The 17,554-nt window shown below is 36.9% G+C and overlaps 1 protein-coding gene across 6 annotated transcripts in view; it reads right to left on the bottom strand.

Moving 5' to 3' along the window:
- The window catches only part of wap (DDB1 and CUL4 associated factor wap), a 292,568-nt gene that overhangs the window by 197,917 nt on the left and 77,097 nt on the right, over positions 1-17,554 (bottom strand). For all 6 annotated transcript variants that reach the window (XM_090404556.1, XM_090404554.1, XM_090404560.1 and 3 more), the window contains one exon: positions 8,995-9,195. In XM_090404556.1, the coding sequence (XP_090260682.1) occupies positions 8,995-9,195 (201 nt within the window). The remainder of the gene's footprint in view (positions 1-8,994; positions 9,196-17,554) is intronic.

Below are 17,554 nucleotides of genomic sequence, written 5' to 3'. Positions count from 1 at the left end.
GGGACGTGGAAACGGTGGACCACTTCTTTTATTTTTGCCCACCAGCCCAACGCATCTGGCGGAGACTCAGCACAGCATTGGGAATCCCCATGCTGACAGTAGAAGAGGTAGTACGACTACAATTCCCGCCACCAGTCCAAAAAACCCAAAAGTTCACTATCTTCCTAATCAATGTACTAAAATATCACATCTGGAAAGTACGGAAAAAATCCCAGGTACGAGACGCAAATTTAATGTATGCAAGAATAAGAAAAGGTTTCTTTTTCTACTTACACAAATTTCTTGCACAAGAAAGGCACTTACTAGGAGACTTTAAATTTGTGAATCAATACTGCAAACCACCGATAATATGCTTTCTTATACAGGGACGCATCAAGCCCTGTATATCTCTTTAGAACCCAAAAAAAAACCCACCATCCCCCCCACCCCAGAAAAAAGAATAACCACTCTGTTTCCCCTAGCCACAAAGCTTTCGCTGGCACGGTCTCTTTACTCCAAACAAGGGGGGGAGAGCTGAGAACCCGGGCGGCGAAGGCTTACTGCGAGGCGGTGCTGCTCCTCGTGAGCGGCATCTCCCGGGCCAGTCTCTTCCCCATTCTAAGTCCCAGTGGTACCAGGTATACGAGTTCCTCAGTAAGTTCCTATTCATTCCTACTTACCGGACCTTAAGTCCCGTTATTTTAGATTTAAAATAAATATTTAAACAAGTCCTATTATTTATATCCTGTTAAAAAAAAAAAAAAAAAAATATATATATATATATATATATATACCTGGAATAAAAATAAGGATATTATATTTAGTAACATAAAAAGAACTTCCATTAATACTGGAGTAAATCATTACTTTAGATAAAATAATATGAGAACTAGAGACAAAAGTCTATGTTTAACCTTTTCTGAACAGGTAAATTGAGATTACATGTTACAGACCAATTAGCCAATAAGGCTAAACAGGTTGACTGAGGCCTCTTTTTACCTCCTACTATCCTACTCTATCTTATATCATACTCCTCTTTTACTGTCTGCTGATCCTCAGCATGCTTTATTCTCCAAAGGCCAATGATGAGAGACATGAACTCCCATTCTACCTCAATAAAGGTCGAAACTAGTCTGGGTAGATGGCCAATCCCTTTAATGCATAACAGTATACATATCCACATAGGAAATGTGTTTTGCATTATGGGAGATACTGGGTTAGAAGTGCCTGGTAGCTTGCTCCACCTTTGCCACGAGTTGCCTTGGTGTTGCACTACTTACTGGACAAGATAGTACAACACTATATTTAGTCCTGAAGATATTTTCAGGCGCAAACTTTGTTTGCTCTCACTGGGATAAAGGATTAAACTAAATCTATTATAGTCTAACCTAGTGATAAATAAATTTTCAACATCTTTCTCTAAATCCAGAGTAATTTTTAAAAAAAGGTGATAAACCTTTTGGCAACTCCCATAGGCACAGATGACTTGCTACTGCTTCTGCCTGGTATCTCCAGCTCTGGGCCTGGCTCCCACTGAAGAGACCTCATCCCAGATTTAGCGGCCCCGAGAGAAAGCTCCATGTTCCAGCTCTGCAGTGAAAGTATCCCAGCCTTGGATTCCAGTTTCCAGACCCCGAGAGAGAGCTCCTATTACAGTCCTGCTGCCTTGGTAAGAACCCTTTGTCTTTTTTTTCTTCTTTGGTTCTTTGTGTTCCCCCTGTACCTAAATTTCACAGGTTTTTCTTATCTGCAAACAGGGAAAGTTTGGCCTTTTCTACAGGTCTGTCCTTTCATGGACCTAGATCGTACAAGGGTCTACTCTTCCCTTTTTTTTGAAGTATGTCTTCGGCTCTACCGAGAGTAAGAACCCTCGGGTTCAAAATCGACGCAAGTGTACACAAGAGGACGTTTGCGAAAGCGCTAACTGACTGCGTAGGGGCAGATAATATTTCTGGCTTTACCCCCTATGGGGGTGGCAGATATCAAGTAGTTTATAAAAATACAACAACAAGGGAGAAACTACTCAAAGGGGTTGAGTGTCAAGGGAAACTTTGCCATCCTTTTGTCGTTGGTAGCATCTCTAAAAAGATGAGAATAGAGCGATTCCCTCTGGAATACCTAGAAGGAGGCAACGACATAATTAATCAAGTCTTTTCGAAATGGGGAACCGTACGAGATGTCCAAGTAGGCAAAGACGCTGACTACCCTGAATGGATGTCGGGGGAAGTCACGTTCTCGTTAACGATGAAAACAGAAGTTCCGAATTTTGTAATGATCGGATCGGCCAGGGTAATGGTGAGTTACCCGGGAGTAAAGAGGCAATGTTTTAAATGTGGAGCCCTGACTCATCTCGGGGCCCAATGTCCGAAGTTAAAGTGTAAGAACTGCCTAACTGCGGGTCATACACTAGCACAGTGCCAATCGGCATGCCTAAAATGCGGCATTAACGGCCATAAAATAGACACCTGTCCGGACAGAAATCTGGCCGAAAAATTGGGAGGCACTATTACGCCCAACATGGAAACAACAGCCCAAAATGTTATTGGCGCAGAACCGAATGATTTCCCCACCCTGAAGGCCGCGCATGAGGGAACAACAAAGAATCATGCCGCCACCTCCGAAACACTGCCAAGTACACCAGTGGAGAAGCCTGCAACCAGGAGAGATGAAGGGCAGGAGGAACTGGCCACCGATCAAACCGCCACTACAACCGAAAATAACCAGCAGCACCAACAAAACGGAACTATCACTGCAGTCACAATAGACGAGGACACGGAGGCAGTAGATATGGAAATCAACAATGCAGAAACCACACAAAAGAGGCCAGCCAGCCCTGAAGAAGTAAATATTAAAAAATCGAAACAAGGAAGTCCAGCACAAGTTGGAAATATAAAGTCAACTTCAGAACCCACAAAGTTCCCTCACGCAAAGGCCAATGCACCTATATTGCATCTCTTAAAAGATTTCCCCGAGGAGGCGGCGAGACTAAGAAAAGCTATAGAAACATTCGGAGACATTCAACTGATACTTACAGGACAAAACGGGCCAAGAGTCGTCAGTGCAGAATGGAACGACGTGTTTGTCGATAATATAGATGAAATCACTCCTGAAAAGATCATTGGTCTTATCGATGCAGAGGACGACGTGGGACTAGCACTGCACAGAGGCCTCTACATGCTAAACCACGTTCGTGGAGACAAATTAGCAGATCTTATCATTAAAACCCACAACAATAGACAGCAGGAGGATTTAAACCTCGCCTAACAAGTCAGTCGACTCCTAGTATCGATCTGCCAGAAGGGAAAAAAAAAAAAAAAATTCTGGTTTGTTTTTTCATCTTTTTGTCCTCTTTCAGAATAGAATTTTTGTTGTAAAAAAAGGTCTATGTCTATTCCACACAGGAGGGGGTATCCTGAGAACCTGGGCTGCGAAGGCTTACACCGAGGCGGTGCAGCTCCTTGTGGGCTGCATCACCCAGGCCAGGCTCTGCCCCCGCTCTTCTCAGTATTAAACTGGTCATTCAGGTTGAAATTTCAGAATTTACCTAGTATCTTACAAATTGTCATATGTAATTTTTAATGTTATTTATTAGTTCCTCTTTTTCATGTGGTGCTTCTTTCATTTGTTTTTCCCCACTTTCCTCGGGCAGACACCTGAAGAGGTGACTGACCGGGGAAAGTTGAAAAGAACGGATGGAGGGAGATAATGTCGGAGATCTGCTTGGTGCTGACATTTAAGTCAGGCCAAGTAGATCGACTGAGGCCTCTTTTAACTATCTACTACTATCCACTCTATCTTTTCTCCTCCTCTCTCACTATTAAGCTGATTCTCAGCACAACTTTTTTTAAATCTAAAGAGGCCAGTGATGAAAGGCATGAACTCCCATTCTACCTCAATAAAGGTCGAAACTAGTCTGGGTAGATGGCCAATCCCTTTAATTCATAACAGTATACATATCCACATAGGAAATGTGTTTTGCATTATGGGAGATACTGGGTTAGAAGTGCCTGGTAGCTTGCTCCACCTTTGCCACGAGTTGCCTTGGTGTTGCACTACTTACTGGATAAGATAGTACAACACTATATTTAGTCCTGAAGATATTTTCAGGCACAAACTTTGTTTGCTCTCACTGGGATAAAGGATTAAACTAAATCTATTATAGTCTAACCTAGTGATAAATAAATTTTCAACATCTTTCTCTAAATCCAGAGTAATTTTTAAAAAAGGTGATAAACCTTTTGGCAACTCCCATAGGCACAGATGACTTGCTACTGCTTCTGCCTGGTATCTCCAGCTCTGGGCCTGGCTCCCACTGAAGAGACCTCAATAAAGGTCGAAACTAGTCTGGGTAGATGGCCAATCCCTTTAATGCATAACAGTATACATATCCACATAGGAAATGTGTTTTGCATTATGGGAGATACTGGGTTAGAAGTGCCTGGTAGCTTGCTCCACCTTTGCCACGAGTTGCCTTGGTGTTGCACTACTTACTGGATAAGATAGTACAACACTATATTTAGTCCTGAAGATATTTTCAGGCGCAAACTTTGTTTGCTCTCACTGGGATAAAGGATTAAACTAAATCTATTATAGTCTAACCTAGTGATAAATAAATTTTCAACACCTGTTGTGTAGTGTTTTCATCACCCCATATTGTTGTGAGAGAGGGGAATTTGGTGAATCTACCTGCTTGTATGGATGGCTTTCTGTAAACTGAGAAACCCAAGGTTCCATCAGGCTGGCAGGTAACTAGTGTGTCTAGGCTGTTGTTTTCCTCTTTTTCCAGGGTGAACTTGATTCTGGGGTGTTGGTTGTTTAAGTGTGTTAAGAGAAGTGTTTCAGAGTCATGTGGCCAAATAGCGAACACATCATCAACATAGCGAAGTCATATGGTTGGTTTTTTTGGGGCAGAGGCTAAGGCTTTTTCTTCAAAGGTCTCCATAAAGAAATTGGCCAAGGGTGGGGCGAGTGGTGAACCCATGGCTGTCCCATTTGTTTGTAGAATTTTCCCTGCCAAACGCGTTGTTAATTCCGTAAACTAATTACCAGTTATGTATGACCAACGTATAAGCCTTGCTACTAGAATTATGATCATCCACGGAGATTCCATCACACGAAAGGCCCGTCAATACGGCAAATTGAGGTTGAAGATATCGTGATAACTAAATCGTCTGACGTTCCTAAAACGCTGCCGGGATAACAAGGTAATCCCTAATTGTGTTAAATTGAAGCACCGTTTTACTTCACAGAAAGCTGTGCACATTTATAATCGCACTAGCTTCACCCTATTAAGAGAACAAATTACTGCAACGCATGTTCTCCTTGCATGTTCTCCTCCTAACCTTACAGGCGCTAGAGGAAGAACTTTCAAATACACTTGGCCATGATCTTTGGACAATATTTTATGATGTCTCATGCGCATCGGTAAGAAAAGAATTCGAAAAAATACGAAGTTGGCACTTGAAAAAATATGAAAACCTGATAAAGAATTCTACTTCCTTACCACAGCCACCACTCAACACTGTAGTCAACCTCTCGTCGGTAGTTTTAAAGCCTGAAGCACTCACCGCACTTGCACGTGGTCACAATTTCGCCCTAGCTCCTAAAAGAATACCTGCCGAGGAAATCATGATCCAAATAGAACGTGGGATTAAACCTTCCTAACCATATCGCCAACAATGTCAGACTGGATGTAGTCAGTGTTCTCACTAAAGCCAAACCTCCAAAAACCAACTTATCCAAAGATGAATATGCAGCTCTACAAGAAATGAAGAATAACAAAAAAATAGTAATCATCAAAGTGGATAAGGGACACACCACTGTGGTGCTCAATCAAAAGGACTACAAAGGTAAGCTTAATGCTTTAGTACGAGACCGTACTACTTACCTCCCTATTGAATATAATCCTACCAGCTCTCAGATTAGAACTCTCCACAGACTCCTTAAGAAAGTCACTTCTTGGCCTGTGGAAGTCACTAACAAACTAAAACCTTAAAACTCTAGACCCCCCGATTATATGGACTCCCAAAAATACATAAACAAAATGTGCCATTACGTCCCATAGTGGATGGCATTGATTCCCCCACATATAAATTAGCCAAACATTTAGCCAAAACGCTCACACATTATACTGGCAACACACCATCACACATAAAAAACTCAGCCCACTTTAAAGCCAGTATAGAAAACCTCTCACTCCAACACACTGACATAATGGTCAGTTTTGATGTCTCCTCCCTATTCACTAATGTCCCACTCAAAGAAACCCTAGAGCTCATTCAAGCCAAGTTTCCTCCCGATATCTCAGCCCTATTTCAGTTCACAATGGACTCAGGCTATTTCGTTTGGCAAGGAAAGTTCTACAAACAGATAGAGGGGACAGCCATGGGTTCACCACTTTCCCCACCCTTAGCCAACTTCATTATGGAGACCTTTGAAGAGAAAGACTTAAACTCCGCCCCACAAAAACCCACTATTTGGCTTCATTACGTGGATGATGTGTTTGCTATTTGGCCACATGGCTCAGACACACTCCACTCCTTCCTAACACACTTAAACAACCAACACCCCAGAGTTCAGTTTACCTTAGAAAAAGAGGAAAACAACACCCTCCCCTTCCTAGACACTTTAATCATTCACCAGCTTGATGGGTCTTTGGTTTTCTCTGTTTACAGAAAACCCACCCATACTGGCAGATACATTCACCAGCAATTCCCCCCCCCCTCACAACAATATGGGGTTATAAAAACACTATATAACAGGGCAAAATTAATCTGCTCAGATGACAAGGCCCTAACTACTGAACTAAACCACATCCTCAATACTTTCTTAGCCAATGGCTATAACCCCAAAAAAATCCAAAAAATACTAAAAAAAAAAAAAATACTAAAACCAGTAAACCACAACCCCCTCCACAATAAAGATTACATCAAATCTATCACCATCCCCTACATCCAGGGCACCTCTGAGAAAATAACCAATATCCTCAAAAAATATGACCTTACTTCTTGTTACAGACCATATAAAAAGTTGGCATCCCTTATCCGCTCTACCAAAGACCAACCACTTCCCCTAGACCTACCTGGTGTATACCAGGTCCCTTGCAGCTGCAAACTGTCCTACTTTGGCCAAACAGGCAGAACAACAAATATCAGGATTTCAGAAGACTACCCAAGACTACAAGATTTCCCAAGACTACATCTGGTTTCACCAGTACAGCCGCTCTGGGCTGGCAGACCATACCTTAGATACCCACCATAAAATTCGTTGGAAGAAAATAAAAATAATCCATCGCAGCAAGTTTAAATACGAAAGATTATTCAAAGAATCTTCAGCAGCTCTAAAAAACGTTCCTAACCTCAACAAATTTGGGTGCATGAAACTACCCCAAATTTGGGAGACTTACATTATGAGAACTTCAGCCCAACTGCCAAAACAACCAAATTAGCCTGCCAGCACCATTAGGACTTTAGAAACAATATTAGTTTCTTGCTTTCTTCCTCATTTGCTTTTGTTAGTGCCTGCGTGCACATACCATATCTTTATGTTCCTGAAGATGGCAACATGATATTGCCGAAATATAGAAGTTATTCATTAAAGTTACCTTTAATTAATATACTTTATATGCGTTGTTAATTCCGTAAACTAATTACCAGTTATGTATGACCAACATATAAGCCTTGCTACTAGAATCACGTTAAACTAAACTGCAACAACTGAAGCCAACAAAATTAAAACAATACCATAGTACAATGACTATATTCAAATCTGACTATAATTACATATGATGACAGTATCTTGACTATGGAAAACTAGTTTAATCATTCTGATACCAAAAAATCTAATTTCATGGAGATGTTCTGATTACAGAACAATTAGATAAATGAGCAATGCCTTGAGATGATGTCTTAGAATAATACTAGACAGATGTCAAAACCAGATAAATAAAATGACAGTTGAACATATGGATTAAAAAGTAGAAAAAGTACAACCAATGCAATACTAAACCTCAGAATGGCATGCAAAACATCAACTGCTATACAAAAACAGGTCTACCTCTGGTTCATAGATTTGAAAGCAATTGATACTGTCTTTCACAATAAACTCATAAAATCAAAGAAAACATTGGTCTGGACTAAACAAACTGCAATTAAAATAAAAAGATACTTCTTTCACAATGAACAGACATAAAAAGATTAGTCTGACAGGGACGTGAATTATCACCACTACTGATTGAAATCTTATCATGCAAGAAATCAAAAATGCAAAGAATCATCTCAATCGGTGGAAAAAGCATAATCTAAGCTATGCAGACAGTTCTGAGAATGAAGAGATTCTAAAAAATACAGTTAATAAATAGAAGGCTTGTGATAAGTTTGAACTAAAAATAAACAAAAACCAAATAAAAAGATAATCATAGATAAAACTCTAAACACAACCTTAAAAGGTCATCCCACAGAATAAGTAGACATTCAGTTGAAAAGTCCTGATAAACATTTTTCATGTCCAAGACTGAATCTGAACCTAGGTCTTTCTAAACGGGACATCATCGATGGAAATATGGAATTAATACCATTTTGCCAATAAAAATACAAAGGGTTAAAACCATTCTACTTTGTTGAGTCATACAGATCTTGCATAATATATTCCAAATCTCAATTCTTATTAAATTCCATCCAGCAAAGCTGAGTGCAATTATTGCAATACATATTTTTGGCACATCCCCCCTCACACACCCCTGTAAATGATCTGATTAAAACAAAGACTGGAATAGCTTAATCTTGTGTAAAGATTCTAAATGGTAAAGCTTTATATAAAATCCAACCATCTAGACTCCCAGAATAAGATGCATGCAGATGGATAGACAAAATGACTCACTGGTGCTTGGGCAATTTTTTTTTTTTTTTAAGTGTTCCACCATTTTAATTCCTTTATATTTTCAAGTCGCCAGAAAGAGTAATTTTATCTTAAAGAATTTTTTTTAAATAATGAAATGGACATCTTATATCAACTTACATTATTTAAGAGGCATTCCAATCTAGTTTCTGCATCACCAGCTCTCCACACTCGCAAATAGTCTCCACTTGTTGCCAATAAATCTGGATACATTCCTTTAGTGTCTGGAATCCACATGATTTTTGTAGTAGGATATGGGTGATCAAATGTACTTTTTGCAGTGAATTCCGATGTTTCTTCATCTAAAGATACTATCTGAACCTAAAAATGTATTTACCAAAATATTATTTCATTAGCTAAAGAAACTATCATTTCAACCCTCCACTTAGCAGACAATTTCATCTAGGATGGCAATGACATTAACTCAATAAATTAACTAAAAAAAAAAAAAAAAAAAGCAAAACTGCTGGAAAAAAAATAAATAAATAAAAAATTAAAATCAGTGTCTGAGGGGAAACTGGCACCTACAGAAAAATCAACTCCAAAACACAAGAGAGCCATTTCTCAAATGGGCTGGACTGTACTACTCCAATTATTATTTTCATATAAATAACAAAACAATAACAAAATTCAACCATTACATATCGATTAAAACTTTAACAATCACTATGGATATAGATATCCTGAAGATGAAGATAACAGAGAATTGCTGCAATACTGAGAAGGACACTGACTTGCAGAGACAGAAGGGTAATGAAGAGAGAAGCATATAACAAAAATTATATCAGAACCCTACAAAGTTAGCTATGAGGAGACAGACTGAGGGCATGTGGACTGCAGAGTTTGGTAGACAGATGTAGAGGTGATATTGCTGAGACATTTAAACTGTAGAGAGAGAGGTAGGAGTTACAGTGTTGACAATGGAGAGTTATTTTGTATGGAACGAAAGAAAGGAGCAAGGATAAGGGCCATCCCTGAGGTTATGAATGGAAGTGGAAAACAAGAAGGTGAAGATTAACTTTTTTGCATGGAGAGTGGTTGGACCATGGATGGAATGCATTGTCTGACTGGGTAGTGAAACTCAAATGGTGAATGAGTTTAAAGAGTGGCATGATAGACTGTGTTGTCTATGATGGACCACCCACAGTGAATCTTGTGATTCCATGGAAGATCTGAATAATAATAATAATATGGATATTAATTGTCAATAATATTTTATAACATTAAAAACAATACAATGTGAGCCAAGATAACTTTCAATTATAAGATATAACACAAATGAATAATACCATTATAATGTAGTACATGAAGACAAAATGATTAATAGTAGCAGCGGATTGTTAATGACAGAATAGAAAACATTTCAACTCAAACATTAAAAGTCTGAATGATGAACCACAATTACCCAAAATGAAGAATTACTTCAAGATTTTGCAAGTTTCGATAATTGATATATAATGAACTCATCTTTTCTTCAAAGAAATACATACTTTCACATATATTACAAGAGGAAGTAGATCAATAATAGATTATTGCTTTGTGGTAAATGAAAAAAATTTGTTAAAATCTTTATGAAGTAAGGGTATGCACAAGCAAAAATAATATCAAAAACAAAATTGGCAAAATGCAAAGTAAAAAACATCCATCTTCTAAGGGAGAACAAAAAAAAAACATCTATATAGAAAAGAGTGATTTCATATATATTAATAAAACTAAACAAAGTTTTGACGCTGAAGAGCAATGGGGAATTATTAAAGTAATGGAAAAACCTGCAAAAGAATATAGTTTAACTTTGACAAAGGAGAGGAAGGAGACATAATATGTGATATGGAATGAAATAAAGTAATAAAAGGAAAGAAGGCATCATATTTGAAATAGCTACAAACCAAGAGCTGAAACAGATATATCGCAAACACCAAGCATGATATTTGTATAACACAAATGTTTATAAAATTATCAAGCATTTAAATCAGCAATAGAGATTAAGTGGGAGATCCAACATTTCAAAGAACAATCTGAAATGTTAGATATATTAAAACAATAACTAGAAACAGCAAGATAATAAAAAGCTCACTAGATAAATAGGGCAACAGACAGAATTTTATGAATCTGAGGAAACAAAAATCAAAAAATAAAATCATGCAATTAAAAGTATTAACAGAAATAATAAAGCATGGTCTGCCCCTCTAACAAAGAAAAAAGATTTCTGAACATAAATCAATCCTGGCAGCAGAAAATTTGTAAAACATCAAATGTTATACTTAACTATAACAATTTTTCTTTCTTGCACAAATGAATAATATATATATATATATATATATATATATAAGTGAGGTTGCATGCCCATTTATGTTAGGCGTGCTATTGTGTGGTTATGCTACCTGTGTTACAAAATTCATGTCAATGTGACCATATGATTGCATATTTATTGATGTATGAAAGCTTTTAAGAGTGCATAGTGCATCAGCTCTCATCTTAATTGGTCCAATGCAATTAACTGTAGGATAACTGAATACTTTATTAATTAATACAATTTTAAATATGGAAAGCATAAAGTCAAATGAACAAGAGCTATGCTTCACGCATGTCGTTTATGTGAGAAGCACAAATAGTTTATGCTTCATGGCGCGATGGATAATTTGAATTTTGATACAATTTTTAAATACAGCTATATAATACATAGAGAAATTGGAAAAGTAATCACTTGGGAAATTATTATCTTTCCAGATTGAAAGGCTGAAATAACTCTTTACTTATTATGCACAAGTCCAACTTCATTCGACTATAATCATACAATCTGCGAAAGCTTTGGTAGAAAATGGGACATTCAGTACATCATCAACACCGTTTCCCCATTGTAAATATGGGCAACAAAGTTATAAATTATTTATAGAAATTATAAATATATATATTAAAAACTTGTCTATAGGTGTCAAACGTCAGTTCACACTTCACACAAGTAAAACAGATGAAAGTGAGAAAACAAAAACAGCATCTCATAACAAATGACAACATCCAATTGGATTGCTTCACATAATAACTAATCACAGCCACTAACAACTTCTGGGTGCTATTGTATCAGCTAACATACTGCCTCACCTTCTGGGCCGTTTAAAACCATTAGAACATTAAGATTTTGACACTGTGCCATCTGCACATCTGTTTAAAGGGCTCAAATGTGTTAATATTTGTGAACACACACACACAGACTATTAATGTGATGTAATGTTTACACACCAAAAAGCGTCCTCTGCATGAAGCATTAATATATTGTGTTTAATTGTAGGAATTATGTGAAGCCAGGAAACAATTAGGGGAGTCTTTAACAGGAATAAATGCTAAAATATAATATTGGTGATATTGCTATTCCATGAGTGTGCAACTCACACTCGGAATATTCGCTCCTGATATATATATATATATATATTTATTATTTGTGAAAGAAAGAAAAATTGTGGCATCTAAAGAAATTGTCCTCAATCCAGCACATTTCAACACTAACCTCAGTTATAACTTTCGGATTGGCACTGCATTGCTATCCAACTTTGGCATTCACGAGATCATGTCAATGAAGTGATACACAGAACACCTTGAAATGTCAATACATTACCATTTTGATGTTTAGATATTCTCTCGCAATGTTTGTTTGTATTTCTTTCATGTAATGCACCAATGAAATCTTCTAAGAAGACAACACTAGTTGTGTGGTTTATTTAAAAATAAAATAGTGTTTTTATTTTACATTACTACTATACAACATCAACAATTTTCCTCCAAATTAGTCTATCACCTGTCAACACTCCATTGTTATCGAATCTAATATTTCTGTCTTCTAGGGCACATTTCTGACCATCAATCCAGCTAGATCAAGGTCTAACTCTGGATCTTTTTCCTGCCATCCTAGCATCAAACTCCTGTTCTGCCTTTCTATTCCTAGAGGGTTTCTATACCTAATTCTCTTTACAATGCATAAGATATTATTCTTCAGGTTATCTATCCTACTCACCTTATGAACTAGCATAATGACATTGGGAAGGATTTGACAAGCAACATACAGCTATCTGCTGATGATGATAGGTAGGGCAATCAAGAATGCAGCTGATATGCAATAATTGCAGAATGATTTCAATAGGCTGGAATTGGGGACATGTGAAAATGGCAATCAGTTCAATGTTATTTATTGTAAAGTTATACAATCTGGTGTGATTAGATACATGTTAAGATATCTAATATCATTATATTGATAGGATTGCACTAGAAGAAACTGATCAGGCTAAGAATAACAGAGTTTTAATAGGTAGGAAGTTGAAGTTCAAGGGTCATGTAACAAAGACTGCAAATACAACTCAGAAGATAATTGCAATGCTGAAACAAATCTTAGCATGTAAAGTTAAGGAAGTCATTTTGCCTCTTTATAAGGCCTTGATAAGACTTCACTTGGACTATTATGTGCCGTCTAGTCTCCTGGTTTCTGTTGTGATTCTGACAAAGTGGAGAGTGTACAAAGGACAGTTTCAAAAAATAATATAAGGATTGTGAAGACACTGATTATGAAGACAGATTGAGAATTTATAAATTGGCAACACTAGCAAACAAGAAAAAGAGGGGTGATATGACAGACTTACAAACTTCTGAAAGGGTCATATAAGATTTCAGTAGATGAAATTTTTAATTTTATGGAGGGGTGGGGAAAGGACAAGAGGGCATCATTGGAAGCTGAGAATGCCATCAAGAAGGGGATGAATGCTAGATTATTTTTTTTTCTCTCAGCGTGGTGTATAATTGGAATGGACTGCCACTGGATGTTGTGTGTGCAAGTACCATGAATGAATTCAAGGACAAGTATGACACCTGTGAGGGTAGTATGTGGCCTCCTCAATGACTCCCTAGAGAACTCTCATAATAAGCTGTACTGCAGTGAGAACAGAGTCTCTTGACAAAAAATCAGAACAAATTTCAGTTTAATCATCAGTTTCATTTCTTTAATGCTGATTCTGTTTCATGTTGTAAATAGTTTTTTTGTATAAAGTTCACCTTACTCATCACATCTATTGAGAAATGCTGATGATTACAATGGGTTGCTTAAGGGTCAAAGCTGTATAACTGAAAAGAGACCTCCAAATAGCCTTTAAAGGAATATGAAGAACCAACCAGGGCTTCTGACCTAATATCCTCACCTTCTCGTGGTGCACCCTGTTAGGTATCTACCTGGATACTAAATGAATGAGGATGGACTCGCAATTTGGGATTTAGCCGACCAAATTGTATTCCACAATATAAAATGATGGTACAAAATGACAGAATTTCAATGTTTGGGATCTAAATGGCAGACTAGGGAATGATTGTCAGACATAGAAAAATATTCTGGGAAAATTTGGAGAAAAGAGCAAAACTAATAATAATGGCAAATACCTGTTGGATTTCTGCTCAGGGCATGGACTTGTTATTACTAACACCATGTTTCAACTAAAAATGTGCACAAATTCACATGGAGAGAAGAGACAAGGAATAAGAAAAGTCTCATTGACTATGTTACTGTTGATAATGATGTTTTCTCACTGGTGAAGGACACTCACTAGAGTGTACAGAGGATTTGAAATTGGAAGTGATCACCATTAAATCTTGAGCAGGATAAAATTGAATTTCATATCGAAAAGAGGAACATGTAAGAAAGTTTTAAAGCGAATAAAAGTTGAGCAGTTCTCAGATGTGAATTGCAGACTAAAATACACAAACATTATTCAAGAACAAATGAAAGAGTTTGAGAACAGGAACCAAACCTTGGAGATTCAGTGGCAAATCCTGAAGAAAGTATTGACTGATTCAGCCAGAGAGGCATGTGGTGAAGTTGTCTGAAAGGATAGAAAAATCAGAACTCCGTGGTGGACACAGGAAGTTAAAGAGGCAGTGAAGGAAAAGAAGAAAGCATATTGAAAAAGTTCCTGGCGAATAAGTCAGCTTGTGCTTTTAGAGAATAAAGAGACAAACGTAAGAAAGCTAAACACTGTAAAACTAACTAAACGGAAGTCATGGGAAGACTTTGGTAAGAACATAGAAAATAAATATCAAGAAAGTGGCAAGATATTCTGGAGGTTGTTGAAGCTCAGAAATGGAGGAAAGAGCACCTGTAAAAGGAGTTAGAGATGATAAAGGTGACATGAAAACTGGAGAAAAAAAATATCCTTGAGGTATGGAGCAATTACTTTAAAAAATTGCTAAATGAAACAACCAGTGATGAGAGCACAGTGGTAAAAAACACTCAACAGACATGCAAACAGGAATACATATCGATACTTGAGGTAGAAAAAGCCATCAAAGGCTTAAAATGTGGAAAGGCAAACTGGAGTAGATGATATTCGATCAGAAATGCTCAAGTATGGAGGTATAAAAGTCTTTCAGTGGCTATACTGCATAGTTCAGAAGGCCTGGAAAGATTGATGAATTCCAGATGATTGGAGTAGAGATCTCATAGTATCCATATACAAAAATGGAAATAAAACTGTATGCAAGAATCACAGAGGCATTTCCCTACTGAGTGTTCCTGGTAAAATTTATGCAAGTATACTTGAGAAAAGGTTGAGGAGGACAGTGGAAGGGAAGAACAAGCTGGATTCAGGCCAAATAGAAGCTGCCAGGATCAGATTTTCAATTCACAACAAATAGTTGAGAAATCATGGGAATATGACAGAGATCTATATTTGAATTTTGTAGATCTGGAAAAAGCAAGTAAAAAAGGTGCCAAAAGAAAGCTATTCAAAACACTATAGTGGTGTAGTGTCAATGGGACATTATATCAAGCAATACTTAGTCTTTATTTGAGTTGTAAGTCAGCAGTCAGAATTGAAATACATAAAGATGGTTTGTTGTTAAATCAGGTGTCACACAAGGATATACATTATCCCCCCTCTGTCATTCATTATCTATATGGGTCACATTATGAAGGAAAGTGGTATTAAACCTGATATCAAAATTGGAAATATTAATCTCGGCTCTTTACTGTATGAGGATGATGTTATACTTCTACATAAATCTGCTACAAGTTTGCAAGATTCCCTGACTAAACTGAATAACTGTTGTAATAGATATGGTATGAAGGGCAGCAATAACAAGGCAAAGACAATGAAAATAGGCAGAAACATTGAAAATATCAACTGCATGGTGAATGGAGAACTTATAAAATAAGTAAAACATTTCAGATACTTATGCATGATTTTTAGTGAAAATGTAAATTAAAAATGGAAATAGACAACAGAATCAACAAAGCTGGTATGGAAGGAAGTCAACTGAATAAATTTATATGGAATAAGAGAGAAATTAGCCAAAACACTAAATTAACTGTATACAAGACAGTGTTCAAACCAATTTTAACTTATGGATCTGAGAGCTGGGTTGGATGTAAAACACTTGCCCAAAGACTAGAGACCACAGATATGAGAGTCCTGAGAAAGATTAGGGGCATGAACAGATGGCATCAATGGCATTATCATATTAAAAATGAGGATATTAGGAAAGAATTTGACATTGTTAGCATCCAGGAATGTGTTAGCAGAGCTAATCTCAGGTGGTATGGTCACTTAAACAGAATGGGAGAGGAAAGATTAACAAAACAGGTGTTCTCTACCAGATTGCAGAAAAAAGATCCAGAGGAAGATCAACATATAGGTGGATTGATACAGTAAAAAGTGCCTTAGAAGACTGAAATATAAGATCTAATAATGTCGGAGTCTTGACAGGAAACAGATTGATTTAGAGGAAAATTGTAGATAGGAAGTTAGTGGTGATGTAAGTTTTTCATGTAGTACTATCATATACTGTAAGCCCTTGAAGGTACATGTAAGGAATTTGATGATGATCATTACAAATGCCGATTTTGATTAGCAATGTTTTCATAATGGAGTATGATAAATTTGAGGATAGTCTCCCCCCCCTCCACCATTTTATCTTGTAGAGTGCTCATTGGCACTACAAGGTAACCAGTTAGTCAAAACATCAAAACCTGAAATAGATATCCAGAGGAAAAACAGTAATTAGCTTATTTCCTATCCAATGATGAAATATGCAGAATTAACCATTAATAATGGATATTAAAAGTTGAGAACACATCAAGGAATTAAACTTTCACCTACAGTTAACTTAAACACTCTCCTCTTTGCAGAAGACCAAATAATAATTACAAATTCTGAAGATAACTTACAGAAAGCTATTTTAGATCTAAATGAGATATCCAAAGCTTATGGTATGATAATATCAACGGAAAAATCAAAAACTATGGCCTTTAAAGGACAAGATCTAGCAAGAACTAAAATAGTAATAGATAAGATCTTAGAACAGGTGAATTCATTTAACTACGTAGGATGTATGATCACATATGAAAATGAAAAAGATATAAACGTAAAAATTGCAAAATATTTAAAAATAACAGGTGTAATTAACTCTATATTTAAACCAAACCTAGTTCAAAAACAAACCAGGCTAAAAGTATACAATACATTAGCCTTACCGGTCTTAATGTATGGAAGCGAAATCTGGACAATAAAACAAAAAGACAAACAAAGATTAACAACAGCAGAAATGAAGTTGATGAGAAAAACTGCAAAGTATACCCTATTTGATCAGAAAAGAAACGAAGATATTATGAAAGAATTAAACCAAGAACCAGTAATAGAAAAAATTAAAAAAT

This window comes from Typopeltis vanoorti, chromosome 15, assembly GCF_054136105.1.
Source record: "Typopeltis vanoorti isolate ZY-2024b chromosome 15, IOZ_Tvanoo_1.0, whole genome shotgun sequence".
NCBI lineage: Eukaryota > Metazoa > Arthropoda > Arachnida > Uropygi > Thelyphonidae > Typopeltis > Typopeltis vanoorti.
The sequence above is the reverse complement of the archived record's forward strand: the minus strand, read 5'-3'. Positions and strand labels throughout refer to the sequence as shown.